The sequence below is a fragment of the Vipera ursinii genome, assembly GCF_947247035.1.
Source record: "Vipera ursinii genome assembly, chromosome: 1".
NCBI classification, from domain to species: Eukaryota; Metazoa; Chordata; class Lepidosauria; order Squamata; family Viperidae; genus Vipera; species Vipera ursinii.
In genome coordinates, this window is record NC_139512.1 from 343,760,831 (window position 1) to 343,785,707 (window position 24,877).

The window sequence follows — 24,877 nt, forward strand, 5'->3', positions numbered from 1 at the left end:
GTATTGGGATAGAATTTATTGTAGCTTTTAATCTTATTTTATGATTTATACTGTGTTGATTATTGCTATGTTATTCATATATTAAATGGACTTTAAGAGCAATCTGCAATTTTCAGGACAATATAATATATGGAGTTATTTCAGTTAATGAAATATTGAAATTTTTAATCTAATTCTGGGATGCTTGATAAATTGGATACCAAAGTGAGAGTCATCCATTGGCTAGAATTTCTGCAACCTTATCCAATTCCATTTCCATAAATCTAGTTAAAGTCAATTCTGGGAGGTTTTTGCTATCAGCTGAGTCAGCTACTAAGACCTGATACTCTCTATATCATGGTTCTGACTGCTGTAGACACCACTGCCCAAAATAATAATTCTGTATATATTCATGGATAAGCCAAGAATTTTAGCTGATGAAGTGTACCAAAAAGACTGGGTTCTGCTTACCAACTGATAGGCTTATCCTCAGATATATACACTAGTATTTTAAGTAATTATCTTGAGGTACATTTGAATTCCTCGAGATTCCCTGCTGTTAGTGTAATTCAGAAGCAGAAAGCTTTTTATTATATATATATACTCAAGGATTAACTTATCCACAGATGAGCCGACTCTTGAATTTTTAACCAAAATACTGGTAGTCCTTTATTTAAGATCACAACTGAACCCAACATTTCTGTTGCTAAGCAAAACAGTTGTTAAGGGAATTTTGCCCTATTTTATTACTTTACTTGTCACAGTTGTTAAGTGAATCACTGCAGTTGTTAAGTTAGTAACATGGTTGTTAAGTGAATCTGGCTTCCCCATTGACTTTGCTTGTAAGAAGGTTGCAAAAGGTGTTCACATGATCTTGGGACACTGCGACCGTCATAAAGTAGGAACCAGTTTCCAAGCATCTGAATTTTGATAACGTGATCACAGGGATGCTGCAATGGTTATAAGTGTGGAAAATGGACATAAATCACTTTATTCAGTGCTGTTGTAACTTTGAACAGTCACTAAAGGAATGGTTGTAAGTCAAGGACTATCTGTACCATGACAAATGCACCATTCACAAATAAGCTGACCCTCAAGTTTTCATATGTTGGAGTTGGAGTCTACACATCTTAAAAGTTGCTGAGGTTGTGAAATATTGGATTAGATGATCTTTGAAATCTCTTCTAACTCCATGATTCTATTTCCTTCAGTGTCAGGAGCGGGAACAACACTGCATATATGGAACAGGTCCTTATCCTAATTTACATTCTGCTTTAGATGGTTAAAATGTAAATGGAAGGAGAGATCAGATACTACAATTGACTATTTGCACTACACGCTAAATCTGGTTACCATTTTTCTTGATTTACATGAAATATCGAACAATAAACTAAGCAAATAGGCTTGATTTGCATATCAAACTAGGACATAAAAATGGAGCAAAGAAAACTGCAGGTACTAGTTATTTAACTGAGTGGATGGTAAGACTAAAAAGAAGGGAATTGAGATGTTCAGTGTTCCAAGATATGATGGCCACCAATTTGAACGGCCTTAAAAAGGAAATGGATTTATGATTATATCTCATGATTCATGTTTTATCCCTTTGTTTGTTGTACACTGAGAGCTTATACATTGAAGACAAATTCCTTGTGTGTTCAATCACACTTGGCCAATAAAGAATTCTATTCTATTCTATTCCATTCCATTCCATTCCATTCTTAATGGAGAAGATGTCTATCAATGTTGAAGACTCACAGTTACCTCTAATTTAGGGACAGCAAGCCTAGTGGGAGGAAGGGAAATGCTTGGGCACCTCGGAGACATCTGGTTACCCACTGTCAGAAACAAAGTGCTCGGCTAAGATGGACTCTGGGCTGGTCCAACAGAGTTATTCCTATGTTCTCAGGAGTCGTATGATATAATATTGAAGTTTTTTTGCTTTCTCCAGATAGCTGAGCATAATTGCCTGATGAAGAGTTGTTGGACACTTGAAAGACTGCATATTTTTTGTGGACATTCAGTTTGACTAGTAAAAATATTGCTTTCATACAGATTTTTAATACAATTTCCTCTCTTTGTTCTCTGATGAGCATTTCCGCATCACTTGGAAGCTTGAACCCTTCCAACATTTTTATTTGGCTTTCTTTTACTTTTTGGCAAATGCTATTATTACAGGATAGTCCATGACTTACGTCCACAATTTGGAACCAGAATTTCCATTGCTAAACAAATGTTGTTAAGTGAATTGTGCCTGATTTTATGGCCTTTTTGCCATGGTTGTTAAGTAAATGATTGCAGATGAATCCCGCGTTATTAGGCGAATCTGGCTTTCCCCCCCCATTTGCTTTGTCAGAAACCAGCTGGGAAGATTGCAAATAGCAATCACGTCACCCTGAGATGCTGCAACCATAGTCAATACATGCTAGTTGAGAAACGTCCAAATTTTGGTCACATGACCGTGGGGAAATGCTGTGATGGTCATAAGTCGCAAGTCACTTTTCACTGCTTTTGTAACTGAATAGCTGCTGAATGAATGGTCATGGGTCAAGGACTAGCTGCATTCATCTTGGTCTCACATTGCATTTTGGAATTGAAAAATGATTGCTTTTAATTTGACTTGTTTAATCTTCTTTTTAATTATATATATTTCAAAAAAAATTCTTTCCGTCAAATGATTTAACAGGTTGGTGGAACAAAAACCGGTGTGGTGCGCTATGTAGGGGAGACGGATTTCGCCAAAGGGGAATGGTGTGGTGTGGAGTTGGATGAACCTCTGGGAAAGAACGATGGAGCTGTTGCTGGAACAAGGTATTTCTAGACGCCTTTGGAATAATTCAGGCCACTGAACCCAACCTTCTGCTCAGTGGATTCTTCTGCAAGAATCCCAATGAAAACATCTCTGTCAAATGTCTGTCCAGCCTTGGCTTGAAGTCAACCACAGATAAGACCCCTATTTCTGTTGGGGGAATGAACTGCACTGAAAAAATCACTTTCTGGTTGTTGGGTCAAAGTTTCTTCTAGCTGTCTTTCAGACTTCCTTCTAAAAGTTAACTCATTATTTTATCTCCGTAACTCTCAGGGTCAGCAGATGCCTGCTTTCTTTAGAGCCAACGGAGATGTCTTGTTATATCTCTCCATCCCCACTCCCATTTGTTCTCAAGGCCTGATGGGCCAAATGCCCTCACTGTCTTCCTGTCAGGCTTAATTTTCCTCCCCATGATACTGTGAGGGTGGATGAATGCCTGCCACCAATTTTAGTGTGCAGCATCTTTAAGCATGTGTTGGAGCTGCAGCATCCTGGGAGATCTCTTGGGGATGCGGACAGTGTTCTGCCTCCACACTGTTTGAAATAATTGAGGTTTGAAATGTTCTTCTTGGAATAGTACAAAAGATTGCATGCATTACTTGTCCTATGTACACTGTAAGTGTTCTTGGGTGGTCTACAACCAAAGCAAAATATGCTAGAGGGAAGGAAGCTAAGGATGCTGACAACTGCTTAGAAGATGGTTGGGAGTGAGATGTGATGGTGTGATAGGGGGGAAAGGGAATGAAATACACCATCTTTGCCTTGCTTTGTTTAGTCTGAAACATGGAACAACCAAAGTCTTCTAACCTTTGATTTTCATGGACCATGGAGTGCCTGAAATAAATTGGTAGATCCCCAGTTCAGTTTTGGGTTAAAAAAGAAAAAAGAAAAAAAAGCAGTTCCCCTAGTTTTAGCACTAGTACTAATACTAGTTTTTGAGCCCAACATGTTAAGTAAGGCAAGTGAGGTTTGCCCCATTTTCCGACCTTTTTTGCCACATTTGTTAAGCAAATCACTGCAGATGTTAAGTCTGTCCGTAATTGTGTCAGAAGCACCTACAAAGCTAACCGAAGAGTTCTTCTGGGTTGAAAGGATTTGCCAGTGACAACACCGTTGCGCCCGATGGCTAAAAATAATGCAGTCTTCAAGGTGACTCCTTTCATGTTCCCCAGGTGTTGAATCATGCGGTCGTTTGTTAAGCAAATCTGGATTCCTCATTGACTTCACATGTCAGAAGCCGGCTGGGAAGGTTACAAATGGTGATCACGTGACCCCGGGACACTGCAATTGTCATAAGTACATGCCAGTGATGCCCTCGACGTGATGTCCCGTTGCCTGGAGGCGGTCCGGGTCTGGATGGGGAGGAACAGGCTTCGACTCAACCCTGACAAGACTGAGTGGCTGTGGGTACCGGCATCTCGGGACATTCAGGATATCCCACCCCTCTCTATGGGGGGGTGAGTTATTACCTCCTGTAGATAGGGCTTGCAACTTGGGAGTCCTCCTAGACTCACAGCTCTCCCTAGAAGACCATATAGTAGCTGTGACTAGGGGGGCCTTCGCCCAGGTCCGCCTGGTGCGCCAGTTGCGGCCCTATCTAGACCGGGATGCCTTACGTACGGTCACTCATGCGCTCGTGACCTCTCGTCTTGACTACTGCAACGCTCTCTACATGGGGCTACCCTTGAAGACCACCCGGAGGCTCCAACTGGTACAGAATGCAGCCGCGAGAGTTGTGTTGGGAGTTTCCCGACACTCCCATGTCACACCTTTGCTCCGCGAGCTGCATTGGCTTCCAGTTGTCTTCCGGGTGAGGTTCAAGGTGTTAGTAATGACCTACAAAGCCCTACATGGCATGGGTCCGGAATACCTTGGAGAGCACCTGCGGCCGGCGTCAACTTCCCTCCGCCCAGTACGCTCCCACAGAGAGGGCCTCCTCAGGGTGCCACCGGTCAAAGAATGCCGACTGGTGGCCCCCAGGGGGAGGGCGTTCTCTGTGGGCGCACCGGATTTATGGAACCATCTTCCGGTCAAGCTCCGGATGGCGCCTGATCTCCGCTCCTTCCGGCGCGATCTTAAAACCCATCTTTTTGAGCAAGCCGGCCTGACCTGATGGGATGGGGTTGGGTTTTATAAATTGGCTTAACTTTTAATCTGTACTAATTTATTACGGGCATCTCTGTTTAATTACTTTTAATAATTTTTAATTTTTGTATCTTGTTTTATTATGTATTGCCCTGTTCACCGCCCTGAGTCCTTCGGGAGAAGGGCGGTATACAAATTAAATTAATAATAATAATAATAATAATAATAATAATAATAATAATAATAATAATAATAATAATAATGCCAGTAGCCAAGAATTTGAATTTTGATCACATGACCCTGGGGATGCTCCAAAGGTTGTAGGTGTGAAAACCAGCCATGTCCTTTTTTTTTTCCAGTGCCATTGTAACAATCCCTAAAGGAATGGTTGTAAGATGAGGACTGCCTGTATATCTATATTTCTTTTGTTTTTATTTCACACAAAGCCCTGATGTAATGGGTGCTCTAGCCACAGTGGAAAACCAAACTGGTATCTAGGTTTCTTGGCACTCAGCACTACACAGTAGCTATCCACTGTTGTCACCACGATACACCCACAAGACCGGAGGACACTCATCAGATAGATACGCTTTGTCAGTGACTCAGCCCTGCATGGATGCATCAGTCAGTTTCTTGTTTTTCTCTTAATACTGGTAACTCTCTTCAGCCTTTCAAAGGCAGCAGGATTAGATTTGTAGACTGAGTCAGATTGCAAATGAAGGTCTGTGATAACCAGGAGGTTATGAATTCTGGGAGCTGGAGCCCCCAAACATCTGGAGAACACCAGGTTAGAGAAGGCTGGTCTGTTGATTGCTCTCTCATTATGTGGTATGGAAGACCAAGGAATGACTTGGCAAGGAAATCTCTTTGCCACTGGACCTCTTTACCTTCTCTTGGCATCTCGTTGAAAGCATCCAAACAAGTGTTTTTGGATTTATTTGGAAAAGGCAGGTGGAAGCCGCTGTTTGCAGCTGGCTTCTTCTCCCCAGCATAGAAGAGTTTTCCTTCAGCTTTCCATGTTGTTAATGCTTGAGCAATTCCTCCTTTATGTAGGCAAGACAGCTTGGAACAGCTGCCAGCTCTCTCTGCGTGCTTGTGGGTGTCCGCAAATTGGAAGCAATGTTCTGGAACATCTGCTCACATCTGGGCAAATGACTTGGCATGACTATAAAAACCTTCCCTTGCTTTTTCACTACTTGCTGCCACATCATATTATTGGCTCCCCCCCTCACCCGCACACACGCAGAGACACTTTTCTGCGGCTTGCCTTGATTTTCATTCTCTTTTTTGGGGGAAAGCTGCAGTTGTTTTGCTGTTTAGCCATTGGAAATGCTAGAGTGAGCTTTTCTCCTTTTGAAAATCTTTGGTTTTCCAAACCTTCACCTTCTATAACTTTCCTAAACTTAAGGCTCTCTGGAGGTGCTGGGTGACTACAGTTCCCATCATTCCTAGACTGGCCATTGAAGATAACTGGAATGAAAAAATTCCATTATTAGAAAACACCAGATTTTGAAATGGTGGCTAATATATTGGTGGTAGGAATAAGGAGGGGGGAGGAGGGAGAGAGAGAGAGAGAGAGAGAGAGAGAGAGAGAGAGAGAGAGAGAGAGAGAGAGAGAGAGGGCGCAAGTGCTAAATTAAATAGGCGTATATTATCATGCAGTAGCTTTGTTGTTTATTAATACAGCTAGTCCTTGACTTAACCACAATTGCAGTTGGAATTTCAGTTGCTAAGTGATGTGGCCACAAAGCACAACGACACGAGATTGCATTGCTTAATGGTAGCAATCTGGCAGTCTCTGTTGCCATTGTTATCAGAATGCCATTATTAACCGAACTTCATCCCATCCAAGCCAATCTGGCCTTGATCCGTCTCAGCCCTCAGCCTTAGTTCTTCCCAGGTAAGAGACTGCCTCCCCTTCAACTCCTCACAAATCCCTATTCACCCCATCTCTACCCATTTGGCTGACCTGCACCCTGTTTTGAGGGGTGGAAAGCAGCCCCCAAACCACACAGCTCTGGGACTGCTTGTCACGTTGCGGCTGAAGGATATCTTGGTGCTTTGGGGCTGCAAAAACCCTCTGAGCAGCGGTGGGAAGCCACAGCCATCCCTGGAAACTTCAGCCATCCCAATTCTGTCCAGCAGAGTGGTGCAAAACTGCCGTGCTCCAGGAAGGTCCAACAGTGTGGTGCAAAGCTGCTTTGTCCCAGGAAGCTTCAAGAGTACAGTGCACAGCCACTGTACCCTGGGAGGCTCCAGCAGTGAGGCACAAAGCTACAGAGTTGCAGGAAGTGCCCCAGTGGAGTCCCATTCTCAAGTCACCCTTGCCATCCACACACACACACAGCTGACTTTCATCATCGCCTTGCTCCCACTGCTGATGAGTTGTGCCCATCCTGGCCCTTTGCGAGGCAGCTCTTGGCCACATGAAGCCATCTTTCCCAGGTCTCTCGAGAATGGGCACATGCAACTTGAAGAACGGTGTGTGGGGGGGGCTTGGGAAGAAGGCCTAGTGTGGCCAGCAGCTGCTCCACATAGTGAGGCAGTGGGAGGGAGATGCCAAACGGCAGCTGGGCCTAGCAGGGCCTATGGAGTACATGGCCATGGGGACATCTGGGCCTTTGCACTGTGGTGGCTGGCCACAATGTTGGGACTGAGGGAGTATTTCTCAGTGGCAGTGGCAGCACTGCGATGAAGTAGAGGCCTGAGGAAGATGGCAGCTGGCTGAGACTGCTAAAGTCCTCGGATCTGTACTTCAGTCCCAGCCCCAGTGCTGTCACCAAGGAATGCTGCTGGTGCAGGGTGGCCAAACATCCCCAGATGTGGGGGAGATAGGTGGGTGAGGAGAATTGAAGTACCCTTGCAGTCATAAGTATGGGCACGCTGCTGAGCTCCTGAATTTTAATCAAATGGCTGCCGGGATGCTACAATGGCCATAATTTTGAGCATCAGTCATAATTCCCTTTATATAGTGCCACTATAACGTCAAACAGTTGCTGAACAAATGATTGTAAGTCAAGCACTACATTATAGCTTTTATAAATTTTATATTGCCGTTATTATTTTAATACTACAGGTGGTCCTCGAATTATTCATTTAGTGATTGTTTGAAGTTACAACGGCACTGAAAAAATTGGCTTATGATTGTTTTTCACACGACCGTTGCAGCATCCCTATGGTCACATGATCAAAATATGGGTGCTTGGCAACTGGCATATGACAATTGCACTGTCCCTGGATCACATGATCACTATTTGTAAACTTCCCAGCTGGTCTCTGACAAGTAAAATCCATGGAGGAATCCAGATTCGCTTAACGATCGCATTATTCACTTAATAACTATAGTGATTTGCTTAACAACTATGGGAAGAGGTCATAAAATGGGGCAAAGCTCGCTTAACAACTGCCTTGCTTAGCAGTGGGCATTTTGGGCTCAATTATGGTTGTATGTCAAGGACTGCCTGTGTGTATTTTCATTATTATGCCTTATTGGGCATTTTAATAAGTTCATTGTATTGTTTTGATTATCAGGTATTTTAAAAATATTTTTGGTTTCCTTTGGAAATACCTGTACATTAGATTTGTAAATTATTAGCCTCCATCTCTTGAAAGAGTAAAATCAGCTGAACGTGATCATAATCCAGAAACCCTGATCCTTGTGATCTTTGCATCAAATGTCACACTTTAAGGACAAAGGAATGGTGACTACAGATTCAGCAAAGAGAATAGCAGCTCCAGTAAATAAATCCACATGCTGAGGTGGTTTTATTTTATCTATCCATAAAGCTGAGTTGGGATTTGATAATGGATTTACAATTGTTCAAAAATCACTTTTTAATTTTTTAGTATGACTGAAGACAAAATCATTAAATGCACAGGGAGTCATTCCATTAGCTGGATTTAATTTTAATTTTAATTAATCAGATCAAGCTGCTTAGACCTGGTCCACCCACTCATGGCTCACAATCCAAAAAAGGGTTGTATGTTCTCAGCTTGGCTGGTCTCTGTGAAACGTGTTAAATTCACTGATGCACACAGTGAAGAAGAGAATGTGAAATTGGAAATGTTTTATGCTGGAAAATTGCTGAAAATCAACTTCCTCTTTCATCTCCAGATATTTTCAGTGCCCACCAAAGTTTGGACTCTTTGCTCCTATCCATAAAGTCATCCGGATTGGGTTCCCGTCCACTAGCCCAGCCAAAGCGAAGAAAAGTAAGAGGATGGCCATGGGTGTCTCAGCCTTGACCCACAGTCCCAGCAGCTCATCCATCAGCTCTGTCAGTTCCGTGGCCTCCTCTGTAGGGGGAAGGCCTAGCCGGAGTGGTCTGGTAAGATTCAGAACAAGCCTTGATGATGTCGCAAGCATCATGGTGTAACTGTGCAGGTGCCGTGAATTATGCAATCATAACAGATGTGGATGATGTCATGATGCTTATGATGTCATTCGTCCTCCTTTTTTAAAATGTCTTTTCAGTGATTGTATAAGCTCCAGTCATAGCATCGCTGAGCTTGCAATTCCCTTCCCGTTATATGAGAGAACTGATACAAAGACTGTTGCCCAAATAAAGAGCCTTGGTGGAGCAGTGGGCTAATGCCTCCTTAAGTAACACCAGCTGCCTGCAATTAGTGCAGGTTCGCGTCCCACCAGGCTCAAGGTTGACTCAGCCTTCCATCCTTCCCAGGTAGGTAAAATGAGGACCCAGATTGTTGGGGGCAATTAAGCTGACTTTGTAATAATGCCGCTTGGGGTGTGTGTGAAAGCCCTAATGAGCAGGCATATACATAGAATGAAGGCTACTGCTAAGCTTGTAAGCCGCCCTGAGTCTTCGGAGAAGGGTGGGATATAAATGGAATTAAAAAAAATAAATACAGTATATGGAATATCTTGGAGCAATGTTTCTCAACCTTAGCAATTTGGAGATGCATGGGCTTCAACTCCCAGAATTCCCTAGTGAGCATGCTGGCTGGAGAATTGGGGGAGTTAAATCCACACAAATTGCCAAGATTGAAAAACACTGCCTGCCTATGATTGGTTTTTGTTTTTGTTTTTGCTTTCTCAGAAACACACAGTTTTGAAAGAGAGATGGACAAGCTGGGACCTACATCCATGTTAGTTCCTCCAAGATGGCCTCCTTCAACAACCATTGTTCTTGGCAGTGTGATCAAAGAGGAAATGGTGGCTGGGTTCACACACGGCACTGAGCCATTTTCTATTTACTGTGTTTTAAGGAATAAATCATAATTGGATGAGGTCACAAGGAGCTCTAAGCCATAAATCATGATTTCGAAGCCACAGCAATTGGAGTCACATAACATTTAAAGCAAAAGCCCATTGAAGGCCCCTTTTAACATAGTGCAGTGTGTGAACTCAGTTGTTGAGTCTGCCTTCTTGGCCTGACTGGCACCAGCACCATTTTCTTTTCTCTCTTTCCCGGTTCTGCATCCAAAGCCTGATATGATAGTAGTTGGTTTTGAGGACAGATTAGTCAGGAAAGAGCTCATCCTATCCAGCTTAAATGGATTTATATGTTCAGGCTGTATTTCGATGCTCAATTTTGCGGCAATGTTAAAGACATGATGAAAGAAGAGGCTAACTGAATTTTCCCCATTGTGGTTTTCCAATGTTCCCTCTTCAGCTGACCGAGACTTCTTCTCGCTATGCCCGGAAGATCTCTGGCACGACAGCCCTTCAAGAAGCATTAAAGGAGAAGCAGCAGCACATCGAACAGCTCCTGGCTGAGCGTGACCTGGAGCGTGCTGAAGTTGCTAAGGCAACCAGCCGCATATGTGAGGTGGAGAAGGAGATTGCCATCTTGAAAGCTCAGCACGAGCAAGTAGGTAGACCTGTGTGGGTGAGAACGAACAGGAAGTGCAATAATATGTGGGGATGATCTTGAGAGATGGGGTAAGAGTTGCTGCCTACAGAATGGTCATATAAGAGACGTAGCGTACAGGTGCATAAAGAGCAGAGAAAGAGGCTCAAAAGGGGCGCTCCCACCCCAGGTTTTCAGGCTGTAAAGGAGATGGCGAGAGAACTGTACCTTCAGACCTGCAAGATTCTTTTGATGTAGCTTTACAATAAAGTAGAATTAGTTTCTCTGGTTGTATTTTCTGTCAGGTCTACCTGAGAAGGTTGATAAGAAGCCAGGAAGGAAAAGCATCTGATTTATAACACACTGAATTATTCATTATTAAGCACTAAGTGTGATTTCGGTTTGCAAGCACAAAAAAGGTCCATCACTGTTAGCAGAAATAATCATTTGTTATTTGTTATTCACCAAGCTTTATCTAAAGCAGGGGTAGGCAACCTTGGCTCTTTTATGACTCGTGGACTTCAACTCCCAGAATGCCTGAGCCAGCATGGCTCAGCATGGAAACCTCTCCATTTCTCCTCAGCGTGGCTGGCTCAGGCATTCTGGGAGTTGAAGTCCACGAGTCATAAATGAGCCAAGGTTGTCTACCCTTGACCTAAAGCAAGCTTTCCCAACTGTGACAATGTCCAGGTGGATGGCCTTCAAATTCCCGAATTCCAGAATCAGCAGGGACATCAATGAGAACTCTGAAAGTTAAAGCCCATACACCTGGAAGTTGCCAAGATCAGGAAACCAAACACTAAACAGTGTACAGGTAGTCCTCATCTTATGACCACAATAGAACAAAAATTTCTGTTGCTGAACAAGACAGTTGTTAAGTGAGTTTTGCCCCCTTTTACAACTTTTCTTGCCGCAGTTGTTAAGTGAATGACTGCAATTGTTAAATTAGCAATCCAGTTATTAAGTGATTCTGGCTTCTCCAATGACTTTGCTTGTCAGAAGGTCATGGTGAGGATCACCATAAAAAATGATCACATGACTCCAGGACACTGCAACCATCATAAATATGTACCAGTTGCCAAGCGGCCAAATTTTGATCGAATGACCATGGGGTGGTGCAACGGTGTAAGTGTGAAAAACGGTCATAAGTCATTCTTTTCAGTGCCATTGTAACTTCAAACAGATGGTTGTAATCCGAGGACTATTTCTATACCAATAAGGTGATCTTAACAGATTTTGCTCACATGCTGCTAACAGCCTTGTCCAGGTAGATTAAACCCATAATGCTATTGTTCTGATTCGAGTTGCTTTTCCATGTATTTGTGCGTGCACACCCGCTCGCAAGGCCGCAGGTAGATTTTTAGAACTCTTGCAGAAATTATTAAATGTTGAATAAAACTGTTAAGTAAATATGCCGCTGTCTGGTGGGCCTTGTGATGGAAAATTGCCAGGCTGCCTTGTCAAATATCTCCTGAGCCTCTGGGGACAAAAAGGCAGAAGTAAAATCGTTTATGGAAAACTAATGTTTGCCAGGTTCATTTGTTTTGGTCATTTCCTCTTCTTAATGGGCAAGAATAAAAGGTAACAGTAGTGAAATTACGTCGGTGTTAATCTGTACAATGTTGGAAGATTGATGGGGCTTTCTTTTTTGTTTCATTTTTAGTATGTAACTGAAACCGAGGGAAATTTGCAGAGAGCACGCGCCTTGCTGGATGGATCACAGAAGGAGAAAGTCGAGCTGCTGAACCAGTTAGAAGAGGAGAAAAGGTATCTACTATTTGAGGGTTGGGGAGCTGAAAATAGAACGAATGTGAAATATGGATTGTTTGCCTAGGACAGGGGTAGGCAACCTCGGCTCTTTTATGACTCATGGACTTCAACTCCCAGAATTCCTGAGTCAGCTATGCTAAGTCCATGAGTCATAAAAGAGCCGAGGTTGCCTACCCCTGGCCTAGGAGAAGGCAAATAAACAAGCTTAATGTCGCAGTGGTTAGATTGCAGTACTGCAGGCTAATTCTGCTGACTTGTCAGCAGTTCAGTTCTCATCCAGCTCAAGGTTGATTCAGCCTTCCATTCTTCCGAGGTCGGTAAAATGAGGACCCAGACCGTTGGCGGCAATATGCTGACGTTGTAAACTGCTTAGAGCAGGGGTCTTCAAACTTGGCAACGTTAAGACTTGTGGACTTCAGCTCCCAGAATTCCTCAGCCAGCGTTGCCAAGTTTGAAGACCCCTGGCTTACAGAGTGCTGTAAAGCACTATGAAGCGATAATAGATCCTGTTATTTAAAACAGCAATAAATCAGCTTGTTTGAATTCCATTTCATAATTTGAGCTATATGCTATAAGACAGTGATGGCGAAACATTTAGAGACCGAGTGCCCAAACCGCAACCCAAAACCCACTTATTTATTGCAAAGTGCCAGGGCCGCATCAGCATTGTGGGGCGGGGGGGCGTGGCCCACTGGGTGGGTGTGGCTGTAGTGGTCATGGCAGACTAGGTGGGTATGGCCAGGGTGGGCGTGGCCACCTTGATGTTGCTCTTGGGGGAATGCCTGTGGGGGCTGGGCAGGATTGGGGGAGATCCAGGGGGGTCTGTGGTGGGTGGGGCGGTGGGCAGGAGGCTCATCCTGCAGGGTGAGGCATGGGGTAGGGCGGGGGTGCCATTGCTGCAGGGCAAGGCAAGGTGAGGCAGGGGCAGCTTCTGCCTGACACCATCAGCCCCCCCACACAGAGGCCAGCGAGTGCGTGCACCTCTCCTCGAGCTTGCTAGCCAGCTGCTTCGCCTCCTTTGTGCTGGGCGGGGCTGCTGCTCCGGGCACCGGCAGTGGCCTAATGGAGCTGCGAGAGCTGCTGGCAGCAGCGGCAGGCATGCCAACAGAGAGGGCTCTGAGTGCCGCCTCTGGCACTTGTGCCATAGGTTCGCCATCTCTGCTATAGGAGAACGGATGTAATAACTTTGGAAATTTTTCCACGTTACTGCTTTCTGCTGACTTTTCCCTTCTTTTACAGGAAGGTAGAGGATTTGCAGTTCCGAGTTGAGGAAGAATCCATTACAAAGGGAGATTTGGAGGTAATCGACAGCATGGCCATTCTTTATTAACATTTATACACTAGCCTGAAGCATTGGTGATCCCCTCTGTACTGATTACTTGTTAACTCACTGTCTTTTAATAAATTGAGTTTTGATTGGCTAATGCAGGCTCTTACGTGTGTTTTGCGGCATAGCATAGGCAAAATAACATCGAAGAGTGCCCCACAGAGAATACGACTATATTCTTATAGTCAATAACTAAAAAGAAGGATTCCAGTTTTTATTTGCTTATTTTGAACAATTTTGGAACTTGTTTGGCTCAGTAAATTAGTATGCAGATCAAATCATAAGCAAGGGTGAAGATCATGTATGGGGATTTCTTTATTCTAGTTTTATTTCTAATTTAAACAGAATCTGTCTGAGTCCTAGTAAGTAGGGAAAATGGTGTCGCCAGCTTACTCTACTTTGTAAACTCTTATTTCAACAAAGATTATATAAAACCCAACAGGATTCTTATATTCACCTTTCTTCTAGGACAGGGGTCTTCAAACTTGGCCCTTTTTTAACTTGTGGACTTCAACTTCCAGAATTCTTCAGCCAGGCACGCTGGCTGAGGAATTCTGGGAATTGAAGTCCACAAGTCATTAAAGGGCCAAGTTTGAAGACCCCTGTTCTAAGAGATGTTTTACTGTTCTGAATGGTTATCAGTACCATGCTGTATATGTGTACTTAGAACTAAGCCCTATTGATTTCAATGGGACTTGCTCCCAAGAAAATGCTCTAGTGCTCCAGATGTGTTGAATTGCAGCTTCATTCATTAGCAATCATGATAGTCCAGTTCCCACACATCTGGAAGGCACAAGCTTTGGGAAGGCTGGTATAGGAAATTGCTCATATCTCTTCCTAGATTAAAATTAGATTTAATTCAGAAGGGAATGCATATTACGTTAAGCACCAACTAATACAGCATTCATACATCTGCTGGCAGTCTGACCTGGACAAATAAGACTTAATGTATCTTAATTCCAATGTTCAGTTCGTGATCCAAATGCACATAAATAGCCACAATATATTTTGTGTTATTTATTATTATTTATTTTATTTATTGAACTTATATACCGCCCTTCTCCCATAGGACTCAGGGCGGTTCACAAGGCAATTAAAAATAACACTACAATACAAAAAAGTTAATAACAATTAAAATAATTAAATTATCCTTGAGTAAAATATAAAACCCCTGTAACTCTAAAACCCAGTTACAATAAGTTAAAAATTTAAATTCTCAGTCCTGGTCGGAAAGCTCAAAGAGCCAGGTCTTCAGGTCCCGGCGGAACGAACGAAAATCAGGGGCAGTCCTGACCTCTACGGGTAACTGGTTCCAAAGGGCAGGCGCACCCACAGAGAAGGCTTTTGCTGGCGGCACCCTGAGAAGGCCCTCCCTGTGGGAGCGCACAGGACGAAGGGAACTTGATGCCGGCAGGAGGTGTTCCCTCAGATATGTTATCCATGTTCCCATGGATAGATAGCTTGTGCACACTAGGATGGATGCAAAGAAGAGACTTCTAAGATCAATGCTTTTCAAAAACAGCTCCCCTGATGCATCTGACTCAGTGGTTCTCAGATCATGATTTTGGGGTGAGCAAAGCTGCCTGAGTTGGCAGCAGTTCCCAGGCTGGACTTGAATTATGGCTAAGCATCTTGTCTCTCTAGAACAATAACCGATTCAAGGGGAGACTGTCTGGAGCTGCTTCTTTGAGCTGTTTGGGAGGGGAATTCAGCTGCAGTTGTGACATGAGGGATGTACACCAATGCATTTAATAGTTTGTGTCTGTGTTTGCCGTTGTGAAGAGGATTGACTTGAAAACTTCCTTACCTTGCATCTTGTGTGGATGGCTGTCCCTGTCTTAACCTACCTTGTCCTTCTCCCCAACTCTTATTGTGTAAACTGTCTTTCTTCACTTTGTATATTGAAGAAGATAATTTGCAGGCATCTCCATTACAGTTATTATTATTATTATTATTATTCCCTTGTTCTCCACTCTCTTTCTCCTGTTTGCTTTCTTTTCTTCCTTTGGTTTCCTTCCTGATGGGTGACCAGACTCAGACGCAGATGGAGCATGCTCGAATACGGGAGCTCGAACAGAGTCTCCTGTTTGAGAAGACCCAGGCAGCAAAGCTTCTCAGAGAATTGGAGGAAAGCAGGGTAATCCACCCAACCCCCTTCGCTGCCCGATCTCATGCTAGCCAATGCCTGCAGATCCAATTGCTTGCTGGCTATGTTGATAATTAAGCTTCCATGTTTCATGTTAACGTCTTGTTTTGCAATTTTACTCCCCCCACTCCCCACAATCTCTTCTCCATTTCTCTGGAGATGACTCTGTAGTTTTGCCTTCTTGGTCTATCGGACAAATCCTTCCTTTGATTTCCATTCTGCAGCTTTTCATGCATATCATTTGGATTGGACTGACTTTACCACTCATTATCCAGTTTAACAATAATCGTTGGTTGAATACAGAAAGCTATTTACCTAATGATAGGTACTTGGCTTTGCAAGCAGTTTTTCTCTATTCATGGTGGTATCCCATAAATAAGAGGCTGTTGTTTTGTCTCTAACCTCATAATCACACCCTGTTGGAAAGCAGGGAACTGGCACAATTTATTCCCCCTTTTTTTCTCACCTGAAACCCACCGCCACCAACTCTTTCCATACAATTCTCTGCACGTGACTTGACACTTGGTAAATGGCAATCTGTATTCACCCATCACCAATGCAGAGTTACTTGGGACCCAGGAATTCTGCACCATAACTTAACTCTGCAGGTCCAGCATTTTGGAAAGCATGGTAAAAACAAGCATGTAGGCGTCAGGATTCTTATCCAAAGGAATGGTTTTAGAAACAGATAAAGCTGGATCCCTGAGAATCTCTTTGCTATGCCTTTTTCATTGATCCTAATTTAATCTAACTTAATTTATGAATAGCCTGCGTGTTTTTAAATTCTGGATCTTAGAGTGCAAGAGGATCCTATAATTGCTCATTTGGATACTAACTCAGAATAGGCTTAGAAATGCTGTCTTTATCATGTACCATCAAGTCATATTCAAAATCTTGAGTTTATTTCATGCCTGGCACCCTGCTTTGGTTCCTGTGGAGTCATCCAAGGGAACAGGGGATTTGAAAGGCCCAATCAAGCTGCAGATAAGTGTAGTAGATACATAGGTATTAGGACACATTAATAGTATTTCATGATAAAGATCCGTGGTGGCGCAGTGGTTAGAATGCAATATTGCAGGCTAATTCTGCCTGAAAGTTCGGCAGTTCAAGGTTGACTCAGCCTTCCACCCTTCTGAAGTTGGTAAAATGAGGACCCAGAAAGTTGGGGGCCATATGCTGACTCTGTTAAACTGCTTAGAGAGGGCTGTGAAACGGTATATTAGTTGCTAAGTGCTATAACACCATGAACTAAAAAATGCCATCAGGCTTTATGGAAAGTTCAAGATAGGTCCTTTTTATGGACTGTTTTCAAATTTGACAAATTTACCTAAATTCTACAAAAGATTCAGAAAAATATGAACTTTCCAAATTAAAATCCCACTCAGCAACTAGAATCAGGCATTCTGGATTTGGGGCTTAGTCTTCTAGGATGTTATATTTTTATGTGTAATGCTTAATCCCATAGTTAGACATAGCTTCTGAGTACCACTTTCTTAAAAAAATTACTCATTAGACTTATTTTTGTTAGATTTCTCCCAAGAGATTGAAATAGTTTCCATGGAGATTTTCCTTTATTTTATCCCCACAACAGGATCCCCTTGAAGTAGGTTGGATTTTAACGGCTGAAGATAGACTAGGGTAGGGGTCGTCAAACATGGCCCTTTTATGACTTGTGGACTTCAACTCCCAGAATTCCTCAGCCAGCGTGTCTGACTGAGGAATTCTGGTAGTTGAAGTCCAAAGTCATAAAAGGGCCAAGTTTGAAGACCCCTGGACTAGGGGTATGTTTCTTGTACCGGTAGTCCTTGATTTATGACCACAATTGGGTTATAATTGTGGAATCTCTATTGTTAAGTACCGGTAAGGCAGTTGTTAAGTGAGTTGTGCCCAATTTTATGACCTGTTTTTGCCACAGTTGTTAAGCAAATCACTTCAGTCCTTAAGCAAATCCAGCTCTCCCCCCCCCGGCTTTACTTGTGGGAAGCCAACTAGGAATGTCATAAATGGCGATCATATGACCCTGGGACATGCAACCATTGTAAATACCCTAATTTTAGTCACGTGACTTTGAGGATGCATGTTCTGGTTGTCATTCTCTTCGGTGCCATTAGAACTTTGAATGGTTGTTAAATGAATGGTTGAAAGTCATGCAGTACTGTAGTTCAGAGTTCCCCAATGTTTCCAGCTTTGCGGACCGGCGGAGAGAGGGGAGAGAGGCTGTTTCCATGTGAGTGGCCGGCAAGCACATGCACAATTCCATTTGTGTGAGTGGCATGCATGCGTGCCTGCCGCTCACTTCAATGGAGCGTGTGCACGCCCTCTCGCCTGCTGTTTGCGCAAGTGAGGATGCATGTGCATGTGCATGCTCTCACCAGCCATTTCTGCGGACCGGTTGCAAACCTTTCACAGCCCACTAGTGGGCTGCGGCCCACAGGCCGGGGACCCCTGCTGTAGTTCACCACGTGTAGCAGTGTGCCGCATTGACCCTTGGGATTGGCTCAAAGTCTCCAGGGAAACTTCTGTGACTAAGGGAGACTAGATCCTGGATCTCCCACTCCTAGTCCAGCATGATGACCATTACACTATATTGGCTGAGAGAGAAGAATAGAAGCTGAAGGTCACCCAGCGAATTTCTAATGGAGAGTGAGGTTAACCTGAACCCAGGTCTCTCCTGTTCTAGTCCAGTTTAGCCACTGTACCAACCACTGGTTCTCAACCCCATCTATAAATCTTTTGTGAAATCTGAAGTATCTTTAAAAGGAAAAGAAGCCTTTATGATGTGCAGTATTTTTAATTTGTGATTTTCACCTTTTATGATGCCAGGATTTACCCATGGTTGTGATCAGAGATGTATGGTAATTTTGTTACTGGACATAGGACTCATATATATACAAAAATGATTCAGTTTTTGTTTGTTTCTTTCACTGTTATCTCTATATACAAAACTGGGAAAGTGGCTTATTCACATAGTCCTTTGGAGTTTTTCTCCTTAGTGTCTTTTATTATGGTTTTGTTAGATTGAATTTGAATTATTGTTAAGTATCTGTAATTTTACTTCAAGCTACTGGAGATGAGTGGAATATAACTTCAAAAATAAATAAAAGTAAATCAGGTTGTGCTGCTATAGCCATTCTTCCCTCAAAAAAACCCCTAAAAATTATCAGTACAAAAGGTAATGCCAATATGCATAAAACGGAGCTATACTAGTTCATATGTATAAAGGAAGTAATTTCCAAAACGCAGTTGCTGTTCAAAATGGAGGGCTACGTCTCTTTGTTATGTAGAAAAGTGTCATCTGTGTAAATGCTACTGTCCAGATGTTAACTCTCTAGGGCAGGCATGTCAAATTCACGACATCACATGATGTTGCGCAGCATATCGTGACTTTTTCCCCATTGCCGGCAATGGGATAGGCGTGTTTTTGGTGTGATGCATCCGGCCCGTGGGCCGGCAGTTTGACATGCCTGTATTGATGTCTGTTCTTAAGATTTTTAGTTTTAAAATCAATTTATTCCTTCTCACCAGTTGAGGGATTTTATGGAAATGAAGTCTGGCTCTTTGGTTCTGCCAAAAGCATTCTTTTGGAGTGAATGAACGGCAATTTACTTCATTTATTAATAAACTTTCAGAGAGGAAAAGAGGGTTCTGAGTTGGATTTCGCTTAGGAAAATTCCTTCTCTTGATAAGGTTCATCTATCACACTAAAATATAATGTGGCTTATTTTAAGATTATCATCTATCACCTAATCAGTGTGATCTGCTGCTGTAAAACATGGGAAGAGGCAAAGGTTTAATTTTTGCTACCCCAAGGAGTAGGTTTACATTTATATTTTTGTTTGTTTGCTTTTTGAGTTCTGGTGTTTATTTATTCAATGTTTATATCCGCCCACCTCAAACCAGTGATTCTAGGCTGCAAACAATCATAAAAGCCAAACAATTAAAAACACAATACAAAAAGAAGTTAAATATTAAATAAAATAAATATAAATAAAATATAAAATATAAATAGCAGTCAAGAGATGTTAGAATTCATCAGTATCAAAAAAGCCAGGAAACAGAATCCTTCACACATTTGGGACTCCAGGCGCGGCATATTGCCAGGTTTTTAAGACCTTCCAAAACAGGGTTAGAGCCATCCTCATCTCAGGATTAAATTTCATGAGATTTTGATAGAAGAGAGTAGATCTCAGATGAACCCCAGCAGAAACAATTGGAGACATAAGAGCAGTTCAACAGTGACATTGATTATTGTGTGGCAGATAGGCAGAGACTTCCTTGCTGTTGCTTCAAATGGGTAGCTGTTTGGCAGATGCTAGGACTTTCCTCTCTTAAGCAGAGGTTTGGATCAGAAACTTGAGCCCTTCTCTAACTTTCAACTCTGAATGTTTAGAGCTAGTATTGGAGTCAATTCAGTGAAGCAGCCCATATTGCCAGATTTTTCTCTTATTTCCGTTTTTTAACCATGATTCATAAACCAAATGTGCTGTGCCCCATCAGTTTCCCAGCTGCTTTTAAGCCCATCATTAAACATTAACCATAGTCAGCTGTTTGCTTATACATCAAGCACCATTCCTTACGTATTCCTTTCGAACATTTCTGTTAATGACCTCTAACCAATTTCCATAGGTGGGTGGGAGGTTGGTTGGTTGGTTGGTTGGTTGGTTGGCTGGCTGGCTTATACCTCCTTTTACACCAGGGTAAACTATGTGGTGAACAAAGAGTCAGTGACTATAGAACAGGGCTCTTCAAACCTGGCCCTTTTATGACTTGTGGACTTCAACTCCTCAGCATGCCTGGCTGAGGAATTCTGGGAGTTGAAGTCCACAAGTCATAAAAGGGCCAAGTTTGAAGACCCCTGCTATAGAACAACTGAGCAAACCCAAATTTGACATTACCTAATTTAGCAGGTTAGGGCTGAGAGTTGAAATGCCTTTTAATAGCCTTATGGAACAATCAGGTATATCAGTGGACAAGAATGATGGTATTTATTATTATTTTTCTTTACTTTACTTTATACTTTCAGCAGTCCACTGTACTGAACAAAAGGTTTGTTTTCAAGATGGAGAATGCTGGGACTGAAGGAGTAAGTTTTCAAAAGCTGCCCAGCACACCTGCTAATCACTCAAGTCTTGAGGTATTTAATCTGCAGTAATTCTCAAACCTGGCAACTTTTAAGGCATATGGACTTCCAACTTCCAGAATTCGTTAGCTAGCTGGCATGCTGGCTGAGGAATTCTGGGAGTTGAAGTCCATATGTCTTAAAGTTGTCAAGTTTGAGAAACACTGATCTCTGTAAGTGGTGAAGATGGTACCTGGGAAGGCAGAGTTGATAGAGGGAATAGACTATGGTCAAAATGTTGCATTGCAGCATCACACCAGTGGTGCAATGGAATCCTAATTTGGGGAGGCTCAGCTGTGGTATTTCAGACAGCAAGTGACTAATGTTTTATGGGGAGGGGAAAGGGGATTTGTGCAGAAAACACATCCTCTGTTATTTTCTTCCAATTCTCATTTAATCTGAGAAAAAAATGTTTTTAAACATTCCCTTTAAAGTGGAAGAGACATGTCTTAAATTCTTATGGGTAAAGTGTTGTTATGCTTGCATTTTTTTATTACAAAGAGGCCAAAGCGTATATGTCAATATCCTGTCTTTTGTTGTACACTACTGTCCCCAATGCCTTCTCATACTTCTATTAAATCCCAAGGTACAACATCAGTGGGGGCTCTTCCTAGGAAAGTGTGGGCAGTGAGGGAGGCTTTGGGGTGCTGGAACAAGAGGCCACAGAGGACAACATCTCCAACTATCATTAAGAATAATTCTAACTTAAACCTGAGCTCAGAAATAAGACCATTTCTAAAGACATTTCAAGCTGCTTGAGAAGAAGATGGGAAACACTTTTCCCAAGGAAGTAATTTTTAGAAGCTGCAAAGTTTTGACAGTTTTTCTTCTCATAAGAAGCTGTATCCACATAGATCCATATTTTCACAAATATCTCAACTGTGGTCTCTCATCAGATATCTGAATTGGTACATGCCATCCTGCCATTTCATAACTTTGCTGTCTCATCTCCACTCATTTTTCCAGTGGCTATTCTGATTGCAAACTGTGGAATTTTCATCCCTACCGTAGGGATATCGCCAGATTACAGGAGACTGGTGTACAGACCATGTTTGTATTTTTAAGGAGAAGCGGTGATGTATCTAGGCAAAAGAGTTTTTCCTATTGCTTTTTAGAAAATTGCAAAAGACAGAATTGAACATGGTCTAATTCCAAAAGAAAGAAAGCTCAATGGAAAATTTACCCTGGTGCAAAAACAAAAAACAAAAATCTGAAGCCTTCAGAGAATGAAATCTATTTTACTGCATACATAGGTATCTGTAAGCTGCAATTCCTTTTCTAAGAGCTTTTTCACACATTTGGTAGCCGAAAAATGCCAATATGCTACTTAAGATATTTGTAATCGCTCTTCTGTCCAGGCTATACTATATTAGTGATACCAACACAAAAGTCATTTGCATAATTTATTTAGGCAAGTTGGTTAAAATGTAACCTACTGTAACTACAGCCTATTTGCTAATTTATGCTCGGGGTATTTTGAGAACCCAGAAAGCGATGTTGATCGTGCATTAGATTGGGAAGGGCTGGTTAACACCTTTATGCATCCCTAGAAGATCTTATATAATACAGTAATATACTTTAAAAAAAAGAAAGCTTCCACGATGAGTGAAGAAGCTCTTGGATTTTCAGGTACAGGGAAACTATGGCCATCCAGATGTTGTTGCACTCCATCAGTCCTAGCCAGTGGTTTTGGATGGATGATGGTCAACTGCATTTTAATGACAACTGGAGGGCTGCAGGTTACCCACAATTGCATATGAAAATGTAGGCACTGATTCCAATGCATGCCTTTATCCTTTTAATAATCTCTTTCAGTTAACTACCGTGGCAGAGAAGTCAAGAATCCTTCAGCTCGAGGAAGAGTTGACCTTAAGGCAAAGTGAGGTTGAAGAGTTGCGGCAATGTTTAAAGAATTCCCATCAGCCAGAGTCTCCAGATCACAGCCTGGGCCTTCAGACGGAAACTTTCCGCTTACGTGACCAGCTGTTTTCAGCCAACAAAGAGCACCAGAAAGAGAGTATCCAACTGAAAGAGAAGTATGAGAGGACTTTGAAGAAGCACCAGCAGGAGGTTGAAAAGTTGAAAGCTCTCAATGAAAAGTACTCCCAAGAAATTGTGGATCTCAAGCAAAAAGTTCAGCAGGCCACCAATGAGAACATGGGCTTAATGGACAATTGGAAGTCAAAGCTGGATACGTTAGCATCAGACCATCAGAAGTCACTGGAGGACCTCAAGGCTACTTTGAACACAGGCCCTGACAGCCAGCATAAGGAAATAGTGGAGCTGAAAGCTGTGGTGGAAAGTATCAAATTGGAGCACCAGTTAGAGCTGGAGAACCTAAAAGCCAAGCACGACATTGAGATGGTGGTTCATATTAAAGAGAAGGAAAGCCTTAAGCTGAAGGTACGAGAAGTCAAGGAGGAAATGGAAGAAAGCAACAACAATTGGAAGACCCAGTTGGAAACCAAAACAAACCAGCAGCTTATGGAACTTCAGGACCTGAAGGATAAGTGTCGAGATGCTGACCTCAGAGTTCATGAGCTGGAGAAGCTACACAGTGATTACAAAGACCAGGCACAAGCCATCGCTTTCTTGAAAGAGCAGATCTCCTTGGCTGAGAAAAAGATGCTGGACTATGAGACGCTGCAGAAAACTGAGCTTCAGAGTAAACAGGAGATTCAGCGGTTACAGGAGAAAGTTCTTGTGTTAGAGAATAAACTGCACTCCACAGAGCCACTCCACTGTTCCCAACCTACCAATGTGAGTATTTGAGTTAAAAGACCATGAGAAGCTTTTGCTTTTTAAAAGAAATTTGCCATGGCTCCTTCCTTTTCTCTTTTATGTTTTATTTTACACAGTGCTTTTTTTGTAAAAGAAAAAGGTGCCGGAACTCACACATGTCATACAACCCGGCTTGCCTACCCTACAAGGTTCCATCCAAAAAAGGTGCCGGAACTCCGTTCTGAGCGTTCTATGAGAAAAAAAGCCCTGCTTTTACTTATTAATATATAAGTTAATACAATATTTAAGCAGTGTAAGCTAGATGGTTTCCCCCCCCCCCAAAAAAACCCCCAAAACTGGTCACTATGTGGGGCAGCTTGAATTCCTTCAATGGGAAGTTCCACTGGCAAGGCAGGTGGATTAATTGGACATTTTCATTCAGGATTCTACTTTGTTTGCCATATTTAATTCTTAAATTAATGAATCAACATTTATTGCTCCTTATGAACTGAAATAGGATAGTTCTTCTCTTGAGCATTTACAAACTAATTCAGAGTATTGAGGAACTATTCATGAGGAGGAAGGGGAACAGACTGGGATGGTGATCTATTGCTTTAAATCTGGGTAACCATAAAACCTTAATTTTCCAGAATTTTCATGCAGTGGACAAATTTAAATAATAATAATAATAATAATAATAATAATAATAATAATAATAATAATAATAATAACAACAACAACAACAACAACAATAACAATAACAATAATAATAATAATAATAATAATAATAATAATAATAATAATAATTAATATAAAGTTGGAAGGGACCTTGGAGGTCATCTAGTCCAACCCCCTGCTCAGGCAGGAAACCCTATACCATTTCAGGCAAATGGCTGTCCAGTCTCTTCTTAAAAACTTCCAGTGTTGGAGCATTCACCACTTCTGGAGGCAGGTTGTTCCACTGGTTAATTGTTCTAACTGTCAGGAAGTTTCTCCTTAGTTCTAGGTTGCTTCTCTCCTTGACTAGTTTCCATCCGTTGCTTCTTGTCCTGCTTTCAGGTGCTTTGGAGAATAGCTTGACTCCCTCTTCTTTGTGGTAGCCCCTGAGATA

The 24,877-nt window shown here is 42.3% G+C and overlaps 1 protein-coding gene across 5 annotated transcripts in view; it reads left to right on the forward strand.

The window, feature by feature from the left end:
* CLIP2 (CAP-Gly domain containing linker protein 2) overlaps positions 1-24,877 on the forward strand; it is a 99,472-nt gene that overhangs the window by 55,676 nt on the left and 18,919 nt on the right. For 3 of the 5 annotated variants that reach the window (XM_083349389.1, XM_083349391.1, XM_083349388.1), the window contains exons 4-10: positions 2,663-2,787; positions 8,985-9,198; positions 10,507-10,704; positions 12,347-12,450; positions 13,693-13,753; positions 20,950-21,060; positions 22,861-23,805. In XM_083349389.1, coding sequence (XP_083205515.1) covers positions 2,663-2,787; positions 8,985-9,198; positions 10,507-10,704; positions 12,347-12,450; positions 13,693-13,753; positions 20,950-21,060; positions 22,861-23,805 — 1,758 coding nt within the window. Of the gene's footprint in view, positions 1-2,662; positions 2,788-8,984; positions 9,199-10,506; positions 10,705-12,346; positions 12,451-13,692; positions 13,754-15,812; positions 15,918-20,949; positions 21,061-22,860; positions 23,806-24,877 lie in introns of all 5 variants that reach the window. The other 2 variants (XM_083349390.1, XM_083349392.1) reach the window with 2 other exon arrangements.